General features: G+C 33.6%; 1 protein-coding gene across 1 annotated transcript in view; it reads right to left on the bottom strand.

The window, feature by feature from the left end:
• LOC114331606 (MAP kinase-interacting serine/threonine-protein kinase 1) overlaps positions 1 to 20,787 on the bottom strand; it is a 615,902-nt gene that overhangs the window by 201,875 nt on the left and 393,240 nt on the right. The window contains exon 2 of the mRNA XM_050643820.1: positions 20,051 to 20,090. Within this exon, the coding sequence (XP_050499777.1) occupies positions 20,051 to 20,090 (40 nt within the window). The remainder of the gene's footprint in view (positions 1 to 20,050; positions 20,091 to 20,787) is intronic.

Genomic DNA, 20,787 nt, shown 5'->3' with positions numbered 1-20,787 from the left:
ACAACAGCAATGGTTTATTGGTGCTATATTTTTTTTGTTGATTGTCAAAATTTATAAAAATGGTTGATATTGCTAATTTTCCTTATATCGAATATAGGGTGAGTCAAAACGCAATTACATTCTTTTCTCAGAAATTTTAAATGGAACACCCTGTATTTTATATCACCATCGAAAAGTATCCTTACCGTACTTTAATTTTTGTATAATATTCCCTATGCCTAAATTTGTTAGTTTTCGAGATATTTTCATTTTTCAGATCAAGTTATTAATTAAGGTGAAACAGTAGCGGTCAACAGGTAGCGAAAACGCGTTCCAAGATTGCGGCTGTAATTTTGAATATTTTTTCGAGATATTTGGTACACGTATTCGTAATATAATAAAGAATGGCGGTACAGAGCCAAATTTGAAAAATATTTTAATATGTGGAAATTACTCTGTAATTAAAGACAATATTAAGAAGAACAAAAAAATACACTTTCTTCAAATAAACTTTTTTATCCGATGCCTAGATTTTGTGTCATTTTGGAACTACTAATGAAATAAAAAATTTTAGTAGTTCCAAAATGACACAAAATCTAGGCATCGGATAAAAAAGTTTATTTGAAGAAAGTGTATTTTTTTGTTCTTCTTAATGGCGGTACAGGCTCGTTTTTTTAATATTGTATTTAATTACAGAGTAATTTCCACATATTAATATATTTTTCAAATTGGGCTCTGTACCGCCATTGTTTATTATATTACGAATACGTGTGCCAAATATCTCGAAAAAATATTCAAAATTACAGCCGCGATCTTGGAACGCGTTTTTGCTACCTGTTGATCGCTACTGTTTCTTCTTAAGGTGTTCTATTTAAAATTACTGAGAAAATAATGTACTTGCCTTTTGACTCATTCTGTATTCGATATAAAGAAAATTAGCAATATCAAAAATTTTTATAAATTTTGACAATCAACAAAAAAATATGGCACCAATAAACCATTGCTGTTGTGCTTATTTTTATTTATATAGGGAGCTGAACTTATTACGATTTTCGTAGAACATTGGTTATAACTTTGTAAATACCCTGTATAACATAACAAACCTTTATATTTTTGTGATGGAGAAGTTAACAGGATTTCGAATATAAAATCAAATATGGGGTGTTCCATTTAAAAAACCATAGGTTTTAGTCTGCCACTATGATATAGAACACCCTGTAACATTCTAACTAATTTTGTAATGTGAAGGTCAATGGTGGCCACAAGGTTTGTTATTAACTTTTATTGCTATCTATTACTATAGCGGATCTACTAAGCTTTATCACACTAATCAATCACCCTGATTTTGTATTTACCTGTACAGGTGTGCTGCGCAGTAATGAACGCAACCTGTATCAGCAGCCAGATGGCCGGTACGGTGTTCGAGGAAGCATAGGGAACAATATATGAAAGAATCAGCTGTCTTAAATTAGTTTCTCGAAAACGTTGCTAGCTCTTAGAGCATTAAGTTTATTTCATTGTTGTAATGTGGCCACTTTCGCTGGAGTCTTCTGATTGCTGGTTTATTCTGGTAGATATGTTTAATCAGTTCGTTGTCGTAGTTTCTTGACCGGCTTTCATGGTTGGTCGCTATCAGCTGGATTTCATCTTTTACAAAGGGAATGTTCAGATCATTGTGAATCGTGAGATTACTGACATACCATGTTGCGCCAGTAATTGATGTAAGGACTTTCTATTGAAAATCCGATTCGATGGTACAAATGGTGGATTCATCACTACCATGTCTAACGGAGAAGCTTCTGATGGGTATATATTATTATGCTTTGAGTATAAGGTAGTTATGAGTTAGTTAAGCCTTAGTTAAGCCTCAACAGGCCCCTGAGGCCGGTTGAGCTGAGCTATATGTATATGAGGTAGTAGTTACTCGATAGAGTATTTTTTTAATTTAAAAAGCAGTTCAGGAGCACTAGGTGTCTAGTGCACTAATCTCTATTAAAATGGACCAAGTATTTACCCAGCTTACCAAATCAAACAAACTTTGTTTTTGTTGCTTGGTAAAAAATTCTAATATTTAGTAATAATAATCTACTTTACCAAGAAACAAAAACAAAATTTGTTTAATTTATTAATATTTTGCATTTTGATAACGGTTTCCGTAAATGTTAATCTAAACGTCAATCAAACTTAATTTTAAACTCAAATTGTGGCTTATTCCCAACTAAAATAGTAAATTACATAAGATACCACAAGAAAATAGCGTCAGAACAATAAACAGAAATTGTTTATAAACAAATTATTGTTACAATACCATATTTTTAAACTAGGAGGAGTTAACTTAAAACACAGATTCACATCCAATAATCTCACTAGAAAAATCACCAGACTCGTCTCCCTTTTTGGTTCATCATGTCGGCTTTCGACAGTAATCCATAAATATTATATTATACTATTACGTCTCTAAAGAGTTCTAAAAACAACTGTCTTTTATATAGATGCTGGCAAAAAATTTAAAAATTAAAAGAATAACGCAGAAAACACAAAAAAATCGCCGATATAACTTAACCTATGAATTTTAAATGCCAATAGTGTCAAAATTTCATAAATGTCAATAGTGTCAGAAATTTCATAATTTAGTGAAGTCCAATTACAAACAAGCATTACAGCGCGGCAAATTTGAATTACTCCTCTTAGTCTAAAAACGAGGTATAAGTATATATATATAAATGCAGATATTCAAAGTGGGTTTAGGCCAGCACATAGCATCCAGGACCATATCTTCACTCTACAGCAGATCATCGAAAAAGCCATACTAAAAAATGAAATGGTATATTTGGGATTTCTAGATATGAAAAAAGCTTTTGTCATGGTGAGCAGAGAAGGAATATGGCAAAGCTTGACAAATAAGGAAGTGGATATGGAACTGATAACCACAATCCAGAGTTTGTAAATACCATAAATTAGGTAAGAACAGGCAATCTTATGTCCAGTTAATTTACGAATAACGACGGAGTCAGACAAGGAGGAGTATTGAGCCCCCTACTATTTATCTGTGTAATAGACCAAGAATTAAAACGTGCTGGCCAAAAACAAAAAAATATACCATAGGACATAGGATACAGAAACCTACAACAAATAAAAATCGAAGCCTGTGTATTTGCAGATGATATTGTTATTGTGACAAGAACTGAAAGAGCTCTGGAGGAGAACATAAGAATCTGGGAGGCAGAATTAAAAAATTACAATCTAATAATTAATGTGGAAAAAACAAAAGTGATGGCAATATCAAAGAAAAATATTAACCTAAATATTGAAATCCAAGGCAAAAAATAGAACAGATAGAACATTTAAATACCTTTGAATAATTTTAAATAAGAAGGGGACACAAGAAGACGAAATTGGAAATAGGATAAAAGCAGCCACAAAAACATATCATTCGCTGTATAAAAACTTCTTAAATAAAAAAGAAATTACAAGGAAAACCAAAATGATAATATTTAAAACAATTTACGTACCTATCACTACATATGGAGCAGAGAATTGGGTATTGAACGACAAACAAGAAAAGAGATTGCAAGCCGCGGAAATGAGATATTTAAGAAAAGCCGTAGGAGCTAGGAGAACCGATAAAAGACGTAGCCAAGATATTAGAAGAGAATTAAAAGTAAAATCATTAAAGGAAAAATTCATGAAAAGAAATTAAAATGGACTGGGCACTTATTTAGAATGAACGACGACAGACAGGTTAAAATGACATGGGAAGCGAGGCCTATAGGGAAAAACAGGAGAGGTCGACCAAGGAAAACGTGGAATACCAGTGTGATGGAAATATTGCAGAATAAAGGAAAATCGTGGCAGGAAGCCAAATAATTATCTAGGGAAAAAAGTGGCGTAAGTTCGCAGATAATAACGAGTAAAGAAGACACCTCGACCCCTTACGTTATAAGAGGATCATCGATTATGTATGTATGTATATAAGTGCAAAGTATTGAAAAACAATGTTTTTGTTTGAGAAACAGTATCCATGTTATATAATATGACGTATCACTAGAATAAAGTTGGTCAACGATAACAAACGCACTGCCTTCTAGGCTAAGCTTGTCTCAAACTCCTGATTAATGGATGAATGCCCGCTTTTCTATGACTGCAATACAATAGTGCGAATATTCCTGTAGACAACTTTAATAGTCGAAAATCTCTTAAAGAAACTTTGTTTTGGGGACTTGGGCCACGTGTTCAACATTTCATCACACTGTGCAATGCTCGCATCACTATTCACTTCTCAGCGATTAAACAATAGATTCATATTCTCCAACCAGTATATATAATTCAAATAATAATAATTAATGTGGAACCATACCAGATTATTTCGCGCCATAAAATTTTTTATAATAAAAATTTTGAAGGTCTATGTCTATGCCAAACTGCGCAATTTGACAAAGTTATATAAGTTGTTTATTAACAATACAATTATTAAAAAATGATAAAGAAAACCGCGAGTAATCAAGTTGAATTTCCTATTGAACCCGAAGAAAACTGATTAGGTGGTGAAAGTATCTAAATATAGTAGAGATTAAGATTTTGGCAAAGGTTTCTGTATGATAGTGAATATTCTATAAACAAGATTTAATAGGATATAAGATAGTTAATTCAAAATGAAAAAAAAAACGTGTGAGGAATATATAATCATTATAACTAAACTAGCCATTTATTCAAAACATGCCTCAAATAACTCATAAAATAATCTACGCAAAATGCGAAGAACAACAACTGACACACAAAGTTAGGAATGCTGTAGGCACAAATGTTTTTTTTTCTACCTAAATTCTCATCAGCAGTAACAGACCTGTCAACTTTGACGCAGCGTACGGTCTGTCCGCTATCAGGAAGTTTTTAAGAGAGTAAAACACGGTAACCGAATATCTACATTACGAAGTACTGTATTTACATAAAGCACAAATCAGCTAATAAAATCCGCCTTCTTTGGTGTCATGTATTTTCGGTTCTTCTTTAGGGAGTAGAGTCTTGGACACTAACTGAAGCATCACTGTTGAGAATCTCCCAAATGGATGTATCAAATAGTGAAGTTATGATAAAACTCGGTAAGGAATGTAAAATTAGTTCAACTGTGTCTTCTTCTTAACATGCCCGATCGAGTTTCCTTGACGTTGGCCATTAACACGGCAAAACTCTCTCTGCTTCGAGCTATTCTGAACAGTTGTTCGTTACTCGAAATTCTTTATCCACGAGGCTTGTTTTCTACCAATTCCCCAGTAGCTACAGACTTATTTCCCTGTTGTGGCACCGTTTCAACCTATCCGAGAGACATCCTGACCAGAATACTAAAAAGTAACAACTAGGAATAGCATACTCAGCGGTATGCAGAGTGGTTTTGGTTGACAACAACGGCCAGAAATTATCAACGGGATATTTTAACAAATTTAGTGGAGTTCCAAAATCACACTATGTTTCAAAATAGACCATGGGCATTTCAACAGGACTCTGTACCTACGCATAAGGCCCAAATTACTCAACAGTCAACAATGGCTTGAAAAGCATGTACATATTTATTACCCGAATTTATTAATAGTGACCATTGGCCGCCAGCTATCCCAGACCTTAATCTATGAGAGTGCAAATTGCGGTCAGTTTTCAAGTGCATTGTCTGTACAAGATGTCACCAAGGCGCTGGTAGAACCTGTGGAATTTTTTTATAGTGTGTAGTTCATTATATTAGAAATAAAGTGTATAAAAATTTTTCAAATCAAACCAGTAGTTAATGTCCTTTTAAACAACATGTATTTCCATAAGATATTTTTTTTTTCAAAGTAAAAGGCACATTTTTAGACCGTTGCTAATTTTTATCACTTAATGATTTTGGCCAATTAACCCAAATACTTCATAATTAATTTTATTATCTGTGTGTGTATATTCTGTACACTATCTATTGTTAGACAGCATGAGCAATAAAAGTAAACAATTGGATTAAGATAAAATCTAGCGAAATACAAAAACAAAGTTTATGGCCCAAATTTAAAAATCATTAAAATGCCACGATAATTTTTAAAGAAAAGAACAGAATAATCTTGAGGACGAAATTAACACGATCAAATGATGAATTATTTGCAAATGTTAGTCAATTTTCAAAAGGTAAAAAAGTAAAAGAGTTATTGATTTTATTATAACCAGGACGGACAATTGCAGATCTTATCTTCTCCATTAAACTATTACTTAACTTAACCACTATAAATTATGTCAAAGTCTACAATGAGCCAAATGTTGTAATACACTGATCAATTAAAATTTGGCTCAATATAAGCTTAGTATTGGCATAATAATTTATACTTAAAAACCTTTAACACACGTAGCATTTCTGCTCTCTTTTTTATAGTAGTTAAGTAATCGTTTATCGGGGACCTTATGATGGACTGAAATTGACATCAACAGTGACCCGGTACAGGGACCAAAATGAAGACAATAGCCAGAAAAGATCAGATCATATTCAACAAGACCAGAGATCAGTAATCAACATTTCTACCGTTTGACAAAGGTTGACACTCAACGAAACAGGTACGTAATATTAATAAAACTGTTAATTCAGATAACAAAAGCAATACTTAAAATTTGTCCAATTCTTGGTTTTATTGGAACAACAAAGCGATGTTCATCAATTCATTATTTTCGTTAGTTGATCCAATGTATTAGGTACGTTTATTGAATGCATGAACATCCATTTATTAATATATATAATACATACTTTCATTATGTATACCATAAAATCAGTTTATTTATATTACGAATACTGTTCACTGGTGACTGAGTCAACGAACACTATTTATTGAAACAACAACGTCGTTAATTGACCGACGAAGAGTATTCGTTGTGTCAATAACAGTGTTATTTCTCCTAACGTATACTGCTTCATGCATCCAATAAATTTCGTTTATTTCTACAATTATTTCCGTTTATTTTTACAATTAATTCCGTTCATTCCCACAATAAATACGGTTATTATTACAAGCAATTCCATTCATTCCTACAATCAGTTCCGTTCATTCCTACTATGAACGTATTTTATATTAATAATTACTGAATGCATTAGATCAATGTATGATATTAAATTGATTAATAATAATTTTGCAAATCCGCCTTTTTTGTCCTAAACCTAATGGACTTTACAATGTGTGATTTCTCATATGATTTCACTTATACAGTGCGCTGGAATAAGTGTTACCCCCCTCCCCCCTTATTAACTTATTTATTTTTAGCACATAAGCAAAACGCTCGGACAGGTCGATTTTTAAAATAATCAAAGTATATTATAACATCAATGTTTCGAACTTTACGCGATCCTTCTTCAGGTGACAGGCACAACTTTGATTTTTTTAAATGGTAAAGTACATCATGTGACAGCATTTAAAAGCGTTTGAAATACTGATTCCAAAAATGTATAACACTTTAATACTTTTTGAGAGCACAGGTGCAAAATTTCGATCGAATTATTTTTAAACGCATTCATTTTTTTTGGAATCCTGAGGAAACTAATAAGTATTTTTGAAAAATTTAAACGCAGAATAAAAGATTGCATTATTACCGAGGGCTGAAAGTCCCTTAGAATAAACAAAAAGTTTCTTTTGAATGGTACATTTGAAATTAAAAATCATACTAAATTGTCTCTTTTCACCCCTGTGACTTATTAAAATAATCATTATAGAATTTCTCAGGGACTTCAGACCCTCGATAATACTGTAATATTTTATTCTGCGTTTAAATTTTTCAAAAATACTAATTAGTTTTATCAGGATTCGAAAAAAATTAATTCAATAATAGACACACGAAAACTTCCTTTCAGTACGGACTACACTTGGGAATGAAATGAAATTATTCGGCACTTCGGCAGAGGTAACAGCAATGTTTAACAAATAATTATTTTTTAAACAATGGTAACACAGAGAAGCTCGGGGTAGCACGATAAGGAAAAGCCGTTACATTTCAAAAGATCAAGCAAAACATTTATTGTTTCAACAACTGCGTTTATTGTTACCATGAACGCATTGATTGTGGTTATTAAACGCAGTAGTAGATTGATTAATGCATTTGTTGTCACAACAATCAGTTAACATCTATGGAATAATCAAATACTACTCTATATTAACAACATTTGTACATTGTTTTAATGAAATCTGTACGTTGTCACGATAAACCAAGGTAGTTGCTTATCATCTACGAAATCAAGAAAGTGTTTTGCTGCCACAATTACCATTATTTATTAAATATACGAAACTAACTTATTGGCTGAATAAATTGAGTGTTATTGATTAATGTACTCTAGTTATTTTCACAATTATTATTCAATAATTGTGACAATAACCAAATACATTCATCAGTGTCTAAAAGTTCGTTGAAACAAAAAATGAAATTGTTGTTACAACGAAATACTATTCAACAATCACTGTTAATCAATAGTACGAACTACGAACTAAATTTTTATGAGTGAAGAGAACAAAGTTTAACAGCCTGCACTTCAGCAAGGGGGCATTACTTACTGCTGCTCACAAAAGACGCAGACTTGGATTTCCCCGTGAACAAGTCAATTATTGGACAGTAGATGATTACAAGAAAGTATTGTTTACGGATGACTCGAGATGACTGTAGAATCAGATCAAGGGCTAAACGTTAGTGTACGTTCATAACGGAGACCATCGCATGGTATCCTTACGTAGAGCATACTATCGTACTCTTCATAATCGTCAAAATAAATGCATCATTTTAAATGCGAGAATTCATGAATTTGAAGAGTACGTTACTATGCTCTAGACGAGGGTACCATGCGATGTGCTCTGTTATGAACGTACCCTTATGCTGCCTGCACTCAGTCACACTGGGTTGCTTTTAGTGGTGGCTCAGTAATGTTTTGGGTAGGCATTTTTTTAGGTACACACGGATCTCGTCTTGATTGAGAGGAGCGCATTAACAGCACAAGGATTCATAACGGAGATCCTACATCATGTGATGCCTAACTGGGTTCATCTGTAATAGTGTTCTGCTAATGCAAGATAATGCGAGACCATACGCAACAAGGATTGTAACACAGTATTTTGAAAATAATATAGTAATCCAAAAATGAATTGGCCTTCTCAAAGTCTAGATCTGAATCCTATTGAGCATATGGTGCTTTGAAAGCCTTCTCAAAGTCTAGATCTGAATCCTATTGAGCATATGGTATGAAGCCTTTTCAAAAAGATGTCTATACCTGCTCCAACAACATGTGAAGAGCTTCGAATGGCTTTCATTGAGGAATGGGAATTTTCTCCAAAGGGACACCGAATACGTGTTCAGTTATATGCCAAATCGAATGATGAGTGTCATTCAGAACCGTCGTGGCAACACACATTGTTGAAAAGAGTGATACAGTGGAACCTCGATAAGTCGGATTAATTGGGACCGCGGCCGATCCGGGTTATCGAAAATCCGGGTTAGCCGGAGAATATGGTAAAAATTACTAAAATATATTATACTTACAGATAAACTCCATTATAATTGCAAGAACGTGAAATACATATAATATGCACAGTCATGGGCGCCCATATAAAAATTTTCAGGGGGGCCAGACGTGAAGATTTTGCACATTACCTTTTGTACACTATGGATAACAATATATAGTTTAAAGCATCCGAAAAGCTAGGGGGGCCACGGCCCCCCGGTCCATGGGTATGGGCGCCTATGTGCACAGTACATCTAAACTACGTACAGTTGTATACAGTATTGTTCATTTATTGGTAAAAAACTCAGTCAAACTGAAAAAATGTTGTTTTGTCTGATGAAAATCGGTCCGAGTTAACCGGACTTCCGGGTTATCGGAGGCCGACTTATCGGGGTTCCACTGTACTTGCCTTTTATTAACTTCTTCTTCTTAACGTGCCCTATCAAGTCCCCTTGACGTTGGCGATTAACATGGCGAAACTGTCTCTGTCTCGAGCTATTCTAAATAGTTGTTTTGCTTTCTTTATCCCTGTCCACTCCCGGATATTCTTCAACCTTTCTACGCTTTCTACCAATTCCTCTGCGTCCTTCGATTTTACCCATCATAATAAGTTGAAGAATATTATACCGGTCTCCCCTTACTACGTGTCCAAAATAGGCCATCTTGCTATATTTTATGTAATCAAGCAGCTCGAGGGCAGCATTTGCTCTCTTAAGGACTGCCACATTTGTCAGCATTTGGAGCAGGACTCCAAACGATTAATGGTAGATATTTTTAATGTCCAGGACAGCGTATAAGAGGACTAACCAAATGTAACATTTAATCATACGCTTTCGAAGTTGAAGTTGCAGGTTATCATTACAAAAGAATGACCTCATTTTTAAAAATGTCGTGCGGGCTATCTCGATTCTACATTTTATCTCTTTATCTGGATCTAGCTGTTCAGTAATATGGGTACTCTTTGAACTGGGTACTCTTTGAATTATATGACCATCAACATATAACCGTGAATCTTGATGGACCAAACGGCTAAATTATACCATGTGTTTTGTTTTTGAACAGTTTATGTTTAGGCCAAACTCTCTTCCCACTCATGTCAACGGCATTTAAAAGGTGTTGTAATCCATTCATATCATCACTTAAAATAACTGTATCGTCTGCATATCTGATTGTATTTATCAGAATTCCATTAACTTTCACACCCCATTCCAAATTATGCAGCGCTTCCTTAAATATTATATCTGAATATAAATTGAATAACAGTGGGGACAGTATACAACCCTGTCTGACACCTCTTTGTATTTTGCATATTTCTGTTGATTTTCCATTTACGCAAGCTGTCGCTGTTTGACGACATTATTAACTCTATAATTCAATTATTGTTATAACTACTGTATCTGTATTTTCTCAAAATTTTCCATATTTTCCATTTGTTACCAATGATAATGTTGGGTTACTATGGTTCATAGCTACAAGAGTATGAGAGTCAATACACAATAGATTTAATTTGATATAAATAAGAAAAATAAAAGTGCCCCGTTTTCTCCAATGCGCAGTGTACATATACACAATATACACCCATCAAAATGTGATGTTTGAAGATACTTATGTCAGATTTACTTTAGCTTCTCAAAACATAGGTATTAATCCTCGTATCTACTTCGAGAATATTTCTAAAAATATATTTTAAGCGACCCGACCTCCCAAGATATTATTTTGATTAATTTGGTACCTCAATTATAAAATTAGGAAATTTACTGTGCGATAAGCTGCGGTTAATTTATCGACAACCTACAACCCAAACTACGCCGTGCGTGTTCAGGAGTGTTTGTTTTTTTTGAGAAGTTGCATCATACATACAATCCATGCTAAAATCGTGCAATATTTTTTAATGTTAGGTTAGCGAACAATGAGTAATAACGAACAATGAGAAATAAAAGAAAAGAAGAAATTGTGGAAAGAATACTCTAGAAAAATATTGCTAGAGAACGGCCAAATGCAATATTTGTACCAGTACACAAGAAGGGAAAGACAAGAGACGGTCAGAAATATAGAGGCATATCTCTACAATGTGCCGCAGCAAAACTATACGAAATAACAATAGAAAACAAATCAGGATAGAAATATAAAACAAACTAGAGGATGTACAGTACAAAACGAATTCAGAAAAGGACATAACACACAAGGTCATATCTTCACTAAGCAACAGGTAATAGAGAAAGCCTTAAAAGACAAATAATGAAGTACCTATACGTGAGTTTTATAGATATGGAAAAAGTATTTGATTGGATCGAAAAGAAAACAATAAGGGAGACCCCGAAAAAGTAACAAATAACAAAAGACCTGATCGATGCAACAAAAAGTATATAAATATGTACATATATGAAAACAATAAATACAATAAAAACACAAATTAGCAATCGCAACCATTTAATATCATATAATTCAAAGAGTACCCAGTTTTAAATATCTTGGTTGCCATATTACTGAACAATTAGATCCAGATAAAGAGATAAAATTAAAATCGAGATAGCCCGCACATTTTTAAAAATGAGATCATTCTTTTGTAATGATAACCTGCAACTTCAACTTCGAAAGCGTATGATTAAATGTTACATTTGGTCAGTCCTCTTATACAGTGTCGAAGCCTGGACATTAAAAATATCCACTATTAATCGTTTGGATGCCTTTGAAATGTGGCTGCAAAGACGTACACTAAAAATACCATGGAAGGCTACGCTGACAAATGTGGCAGTCCTTAAGAGAGCAAATGCTACTCGCACAAATGTGGCAGTCCTTAAGAGAGCAAATGCTACTCGCGAGCTGTTTTATCATATCAATAAATGTAGAAAGATGGCCTATTTTGGGCACGTAGTAAGGGGAGACCGATATAATATCCTTCAACTTATTATGATGATAAAATCGAAGGACGCAGAGGAATTGGTAGAAAACAGGCCTCTTGGTTGAAGAATATTAGGGAGTGGATAGGCATAAAGAAAGCAGAGCAACTGTTTAGAATAGCTCGAGACAGAGCCAGTTTCGACATGTTAATCGCCAACGTCAAGGGGACTTAATAGGGCACGTTAAGAAGAAGAATCATTTAAAACAACGCGAGGCGTTTGACAAGGAGGCAGTTTAAGGCCAATACTGTTTAATATATGAGACCGTGAACGAATGTAAGAAAACCTTTCAAAAATACTGTATAGGATGGAATATAATGCAAATGATAAATGCAGGGGTATGCGTATTTGCAGATGAAATAGTATTGCCGAAACAGAAGGAAAACTGAAGCACAATTTAGAAAAATGGAACTCAGAAGCAAAAAAAATATAACCTAAATGTAAATAAAGATAAGACACAGATAATGAAAATAAGTATAAAAACACGGATGACCTAATCGAAGTGGAAATAGATCAACAAAAAATAAACCAAACAAACGTATACAAATACCTGGGAACAATAATAAATAACAGGAAGTATCGAGGAATATCTCAATAACAGACTAGAGAGTACAACTATTCCAAGCTCTAAGTAGAGGATTCCTCAACATCAAATAAATATCGAGAAAAACGAAGATGACAATATATGAAACAATAATATATTAGGCCAATATTAACATCCGGAGCAGAAAACTGGATCTTAAACACAAGACACCAGAGTAGGATACAAGCAGCAGATAGAAAATACCCCAGAAGAACGATAAGGACAGACATACTCAGAAATGAAAAAATAAGAAACATACTTAAAATCAAACCGTAACTTGACACAATCTTCTTCTTCTTTTGCCGTTTAATTCGTCCAATGTTGAACATAGGCTTCCCCCAGTTTCCTCCATTCGCTTCTGTTTAGTGCTTTCTATTTCCAGTGCGTTCCTCCTATCTTTTTAATGTCGTCTCCCCATCTTATCTGGGGTCGTCCTCTTGCTCTCTTTCCTGTCCATGGTCTCCATTGTTGTATCGTGGTATTCCACCTATTGTCCGTTTGTCTAGCGTTATGACCTGCGAAGCTCCATTTTAGCCTGGCTATATGTTGTCCTGCGTCTTTAACTTTTGTTCTATTTCTTACCCAGTTGTTTTGCTTTTTGTCTGTTAATTTTACTCCTAACATTGCTCTCTCCATGGCTCGTTGTGTCTTCATTATTTTATCCATGTTTGCCTTGGTCAAGGTCCATGTTTGGCATGCGTATGTGAGAATTGGGACTATGCACTGGTCAAACACTCTTGTTTTTAAGTATTGTTGTATTTTTTTATTCTTTAATGACACAATAAAGGAGAAAAAATTAGCATGGTTTGGTTATTTAATATGAATGGACAGTAACATACAAGTGGAAATAGTGTGAGAAGCTAAATAAATAGGGAAAAACAGTAGAGGTAGACCAATAAAAGAGTGGAACAGCGACATGCAGATATATTACAAAATAAGGGCAAATATTGGCAAGAATCAACCAAATGGTGAAGAAAGAAAGAATGGAGAAAATTTTATCAAAGGCTAGAAGCACCTCCCTCAATAGGTAGTTATCCCTAACGGTAGAAGAGGAACGATTATATCGTCCCTGCCATTTGCAACTATCGAATGTGAAAAGTGGTACTTTTCAGGAGAGCAAAATAACTCTTTTTTAGTGACTCTTAAATCAGCGCATTGACAAATGGAAAATTTTTTTATATTTTTTGTATGTAATGTTTAATCCTTGTTAGATTGATAACAAATTTTTGTATTAATCAAAGATTTGTTTCGGTCCGATGTTTCAAAATAGCGAATGTATAATAGCGAATAACTGAATAACTGTATAATCAAATAATGAAATTCTGTTAAAATGAAATCATAAACTGCCTCACAAGAATTTCTTGGAAGCATACTGAAATAAAATTCGCACAAATTGTAAACACGTGCATTTTGTTCTTCTCCGCAGTTTAGCATTTTCCACAGTTTACAGATTATAATTGAATAACTGTTATAAATTAAAACACAAACTAACGAATGTGACACATTCGACATTTAGCGTTGTAGAAATATATGGTACATAGTACATTCCATGTCAAATCACTCAGGCAAAAAATTTTGGATCTCCGATTTGTCTGCAAATTGGTATATAGCTTCTGCGGGACGTAAAAATAAGATATTTAAGGTCAAAAAATCTTCTTCTACTTTTTTTCTCAAAATGTTATTTTATGCGATTTTACAGTGATTTGGTGTTTATTTATACAAATTTGCATTTTCTGTCGTAAAGTATCAATGAAAAACATAATATTTTAATAGAAAGGACTCAAATATGTCATTATATGGCATTATAAAAAGTTATTTTAAATCAAAACAAGTTTTTGATCAAATTTTATAGTGTAAAAAACGTTAAAATACCGTTTTTTACATTTTCCTCCATTCCCAAAATACATCATCATTGATTTGGCTGAAAATTTGCCCACAGATAGCCAAAAGATAGGACTTTAAGTGGTTAGAAGGATTTGAATTATATTACAATACCAAAAAAGTTACATGCAGTAATATCAGACTCAAAAGTATATATTAGTCCAGTCGGGATAGCATTTGACCTTGAATGCCGAGCTGCCCAAAATTTTATTTTTCTGAGCTTTAAGGGAGTCAATAGTAGCCTAAATTTAAAATCACGAATGAATTCCTCCGTTACGTTAGCCGCCATCTTGATTTTAAAGGAGAACCTGTTTTGCTCAATATCTCCGCCATTTTCACTTTTCGACAAAAATGGTAGGAACTGAAATTGTTCCAAATAAATCGTATTTACAATTATTACAATTTTTTTTAACAATTTTTGTCGTGAGGTCGATATTTTCGAGTTAATTGTACTTACAGTAGACGCCTATATTTTTGACTATAATATTGCATGTAACTTTTTTGGTATTGTAATATAATTCAAATCCTTCTCACCACTTAAAGTCCTATGTTTTGTCTATCTGTGGGCAAATTTTCAGCCAAATCGATTATGATGTATTTTGGGAATGGAGAAAAATGTAAAAAACGGTATTTTAACGTTTTCTACACTATAAAATTTGATCAAAAGCTTGTTTTGAATCAAAGTAACTTGTTATAATGCCACATAATGACATTTTTGAGTCCCTTTTATTAAAATATTATGTTTTCCATTGATACTTTACGATAGAAAATGCAAATTTGTATAAATAAACACCAAATCACTGTAAAATCGCATAAAATAACATTTTGAGAAAAAAAGAAGAAGAAAATTTTTTGACCTTAAATATCTTATTTTTACGTCCCGCAGAAGCTATATACCAATTTTCAGACAAATCGGAGGTCCAAAATTTTTTTTGCTCCAAAATTGAGTGATTTGAAATGGAATGACCCATATACCTTTAGTTATATTTATACAAAACAAAAGTATCGAATATACCATTTTCGTCAGTTTGCAGTCAAAAAAAAAATGGAAAAATGTTCATATTCGATAGTTTAAACAGCATATTTCCCGCGCTCCTAATCAAGCTACAATAACGACTATAACGAGAATTTGCCACAAGATGTATGACGTATAATGCGAGGACAAGGTATCGAATCTGAAAAACCCGATTTTTCACATTCGATAGTTGGAAATGGTAGGGACGATATGTGTGTATTTCAAGCGACCTCCCGTGATATTATTTTGATTAATTTGGTACCTCAATTATAAAATAAGAAAATTTACTGTGCGATAAGCTGCGGTTAATTTATCGACGACCTACAACCCAAACTATGCAATGTTAGGGATTGTTTGTTTTTTATGAGAAGTTGCACCATACAATCCATGCTAAAATCGTGCAATATTTTTTAATATTAGGTTAGCGAACAATGAGTAATTTAATTTTAGGTACACCGATAAGAATCCGTGGATTATTAGTCCTACCGTGCAAACAACGTGATGTCGGCAGGGAGATGTTGATATTATATTCCTTCTTTAGAAAATATTAAAAATGAAGATTATGTGGCTTTTTTATAAAATATTAAAAGCGACGCTTCTTTATAAAGCTTAACAGGCTTTGAAGGCCTAGGTCTAAAAGTTTACATTTACCAATGTTTTTACTACCAAAGTTATAACGCCATTTTTAAGATTTTTGACCCACCCCCTACGTTTTTACGTAGTACGTAAAACTACGTAAGACTACGTTTACGTATCATAACGTTTTGTTTTGTTTTCTTTTTCTTTATCTCTTTTTCTTACTATCATCTACACACACCCAAACTTATATGGAATCACCTGCTATTTCAAACCCAAACAATATTTATTTTAAAGCAATTTAATAACAAATACATAACAATTAAATAAAACAATAACGTATTTAACAAACAAATTGAAAGTAGTTGTTTTAAAGTCAATAGCATACAAAATTTCAATGTCAAACGAATAACGTTTAATTTGTTTTAATTTATTTTTTTTGTATTTTGTGGTAGTCAGTGTTATCACCTCTAGTCCTTATGCAAGCTTCAGTTTGCGTGGGCACGCTCCTAATCAAATATCAACATTTTGTTGTGGTAGGTTGCTCCATCCCTTAAAAGCAGCTTGTACTAGCCGTGCGGTGTTTTGTGGATTATCCCGGCGAGCTCTAATTTTTCTTTTAAGCGTATCCCACAAATACTCTATACGATTAAGCTCGGGTGAGCAAGCAGGTCACTCCAAACAAGGGATACCTTCTGCTTCAATGATGTCTGTAGTCACTCTAATGGTATGTAGAGGTCCATTATCATGCAATAAAATTAAATTTTCTCCTGTTGCGCCTCTCCGGAGCCTGACTACAGGTTATCAACATACCTGTGAGCAGTTAAAATTGATTGTATGAAAATTAAAGGAGTCTTTTTACGGATCACAATTCCTCTCCAGAACATTACACTTCCCCTTGTATATTTGTGAACAGATCTGACAGTTTAAGTTCTTGCTTGTCTTCCTCGACCTCTAAGTACACGATTTCGTGGGTCATCTGATTTTCCATCTGATTACAGTAAATTCTGACTGTTTTTGAAAATAGCACATTTTGTCAATTCCCAATGTTCCAGTTTTGGTGGTGAAGACATCAATTTAGGCGATCAATCTTGTGCTGCCTGGATAACTCGAGAACCTATAACTGTCACCTGCTGTATACTTCTTGGTACGAACTCTTCTTCTTATCCTTTTAACTGAAACAGATACACATGTAGCTTCCAGAAGCTGCCTTTGGAGCTGCAGGTGAGAAATGGTTGGGTGTCTTCCAGCTGATTGGACAATTAAACGATCATGGAGAGCCGTTATTACTTTTGGCGACATTTCCTTGCTTTATTTTTGAGCTTTCCTAGTTCCTGTTACCTAGCATATGTTTTGGACAGAACGCCCTGTATTACGCCTAGCTCTGCAGCTATGTCCATCTGAGAACATTACTTTCTCCACAAGACCAATAATCTCTCCTCGTTGTAAGTTCTATAACCCCACATAAGGCATATTTTCGTTTTTTGACACAAAAATTAGTTTATTTATTTTCGTTCAACTTGCAACTCAAGCAAATAACCGTACCGGGCTGTAGTATCCGATTGTCTTGTATATTTGTTTATTTTCAATAAAAACCTTTAATCTTCGCAACAATATCAAGTTTTTCAAAAGAAATAAATATTACTTTGAAATACATGGTGATTCCATATAAGTTTGGGTGTATGTATTTTGCCTATTTCTTATTTATTACAGTTATATTTTGCCTCTTTTATTATATTATTCATTAACATTTTTAGTCCTTTCTTACTGATCGTTAATGGTGTTAGATTGTCTGCAAATGCTGTATATTAATGGCAATTTTTAAATATTGTTTCCTGAATATTTATTTTTCTTTTACATATATACACATTGATTGATACTGATACATTGATAGCGGCTCTTCTTGTCTTAATCTTCATTCGTATCAAAATTATTGGATTTATGACACTGCCATGCTATTGCGTTTGTAGTGTTTTCTAGTTCTTTCTACCATTCCGGCAATTTCACACAGTAGGCTTAGCTCTTTCATTAATTCGTATACTTATTTGTTGTCTATTCTGTCTGTCGTAGTCCTGCTGAAATTCGCTGAAGAAAACAAATACTAATGTTTGGTCTTCGTGTTTAACTTAGTAAGAAAAAACAGTGTACTACATAATATTTGGATGTTCATTTAAAGATGAAGTTACTACAAATAAAATGATAAGTTTGGATGGTGAAATGATGGTGAAAAGTAAGGCCGAGTAGTGTGTTATGTGACAGAAAAATTCCAATGGAACAAAACATACTACAAAAGTGTCATAAGACTAGCTACATATACGGTACTGAATGAATTCGTTGTTCCTTTTTCTTTGTCACTGCTCAATATCTACGGAACTCAATGTTGGGCAGTTAAAAAGAAAGAGGAAGAACGAATGCCTATGGCTGAAACGAAAATGCTTAGCTGGATTAGTGGACTGACAAAAAGAGATACAAAGAAAAGGAAGCTAAAGGGGATTGATATTTATATGACAAGATAGAAACAGATGACATGAGAAATGTAATTAGTTATGCCAGCCCAGCATAGGAATAAAGGCAAAGAGAATGATTATGATTTTACTTCCTCTGCTGATATCCTTGTTCCACCACATATTTAACATGCTTGGATCTTTTCTTTCTTTCTTACGCCCAAAAAATTGTTTAACCCACAGGTAGTGTAGGCTTAGGTACATACTTAATTACAATGTATTTACTCTTTTCTGATCTGAAACCGACCACTTAGCACCAACATCTTGGTTTTATATAAATCTTTGGCGCTCTGCAAGAATAACAATGAACCCTGATCAAAATATTCCTGGAAAACAGAGATAGAATAAATAACATAGTGGTTAAGGAAAGAATAGGAATGAACTCAGATATAATAGACTACATAGAACAGAAAAGATTAACCTGGTAAGGACATGTCAAAAGAGCAGACAAAAAACGTTGGATAAACAGAAACAGATTAACAGAGTGGAGCCCAATAGGAAGGGAGGCAGACCCCGAAGATCTTCAGAGGTGAAGTGGACAAAGCAACGGAGCGAAAAAATCTGCAGGAAGGGGACTGGCAAAACAGAAATAACTGAAGAGAACGGTTGAGTGAAGGAATACAGTGAAAACTGTGGAAATCCTTAGTATATATAATATAAATCTTGCTAGTCTTTAGGTATGATCGAAGCGAAGATCGGTGGGATATGCGCATTTTATCAATGAGATTCGATATTTTTAAGACATTCCAGAAGCCGCTACAGATAAAATGTTTTAACAACCCATTAATCATTCCGAATTAGTGGATGGATAATTAGTACAGTTAAAATAATTAAGACGATAATGATTTAATGAGTGAAATTTAAAGTTTTTTCTACTTTAATGACAAAAAAAGCAAGCTCATTAGCAGAACCCAATTAAACACTATTTTGCACATCATATTTGAAACATTATTTGGTTAAAAAATCTCATTTTTGTTGGCAAAAAAAATATTTAATTTAACTGGACTAAATTACAGTTCTGTTTATCTTAAAAGAGATATTTTGCTATCAGCATTAAGACAGTGTTGCCAAACTGAATTTTGTTATTTTGAGTGTAAATTTTCCCAGCGATCTCGGAGGGTACATACTCACCTTTCTCGATGGTATCAACCGTTTGGTTGCTGTCTGCCTCCTATAAAATAAAAACAAAGTTTTAATCATTCGTACCATTTATGTAGAAGATAATAAAAACCACGAACAGCACTTTTATGAAAATGTTTAAATATGTAAATAGTTGTATTTTAAATGTTCAATAATGACTCATCGAGGATATGAATTTGTAGAACGTTTATGAAAGCGTGACAAAAACAGGCAGGTTTATCGCAAAATATTTACACGAAGATGACGATCAACATGAAAAATATATAAATTATTCAGGAATAGTTGTTTCCGTAATAGTCCTGTCGCCAGTGGGGGTACAACGGCCTCCTTAATTCAGATGGACTTACCCAAGTTTTTTTATGTATTTTGACCCGTAGAACACGAATTTTTTGGGTAACAGTCGATCCGGATGTCGATAAGATTGTTATAAACAAAGAACTTGAGGAATCATAACAGCGATTTTTCGCAAAACAAAACATTGTTTTGTATTGTTTGGGTCATTCTAAGCAGAAAATATTTTTACAAGTTTTTTCGTAGGATGCATAGTTTTCGAACTTTCAGCGAATAACTTTTGATTGAAAAATAAAATAGCAATTCTGTTGACCGCATTTGAAAGTTCAAGTCAAATTCTATCGGTTTTGATTACTTTCATTGCTAAAAATTAATTTTTTTATTGTTAACCAAAGCTATAAACACATAGTGATTGAATGATGTTTTCAATGCATTTC

This window comes from Diabrotica virgifera, chromosome 2 (assembly GCF_917563875.1).
Source record: "Diabrotica virgifera virgifera chromosome 2, PGI_DIABVI_V3a".
Lineage (NCBI taxonomy): Eukaryota > Metazoa > Arthropoda > Insecta > Coleoptera > Chrysomelidae > Diabrotica > Diabrotica virgifera.
This window is presented reverse-complemented; position numbering and strand designations above follow the sequence as displayed.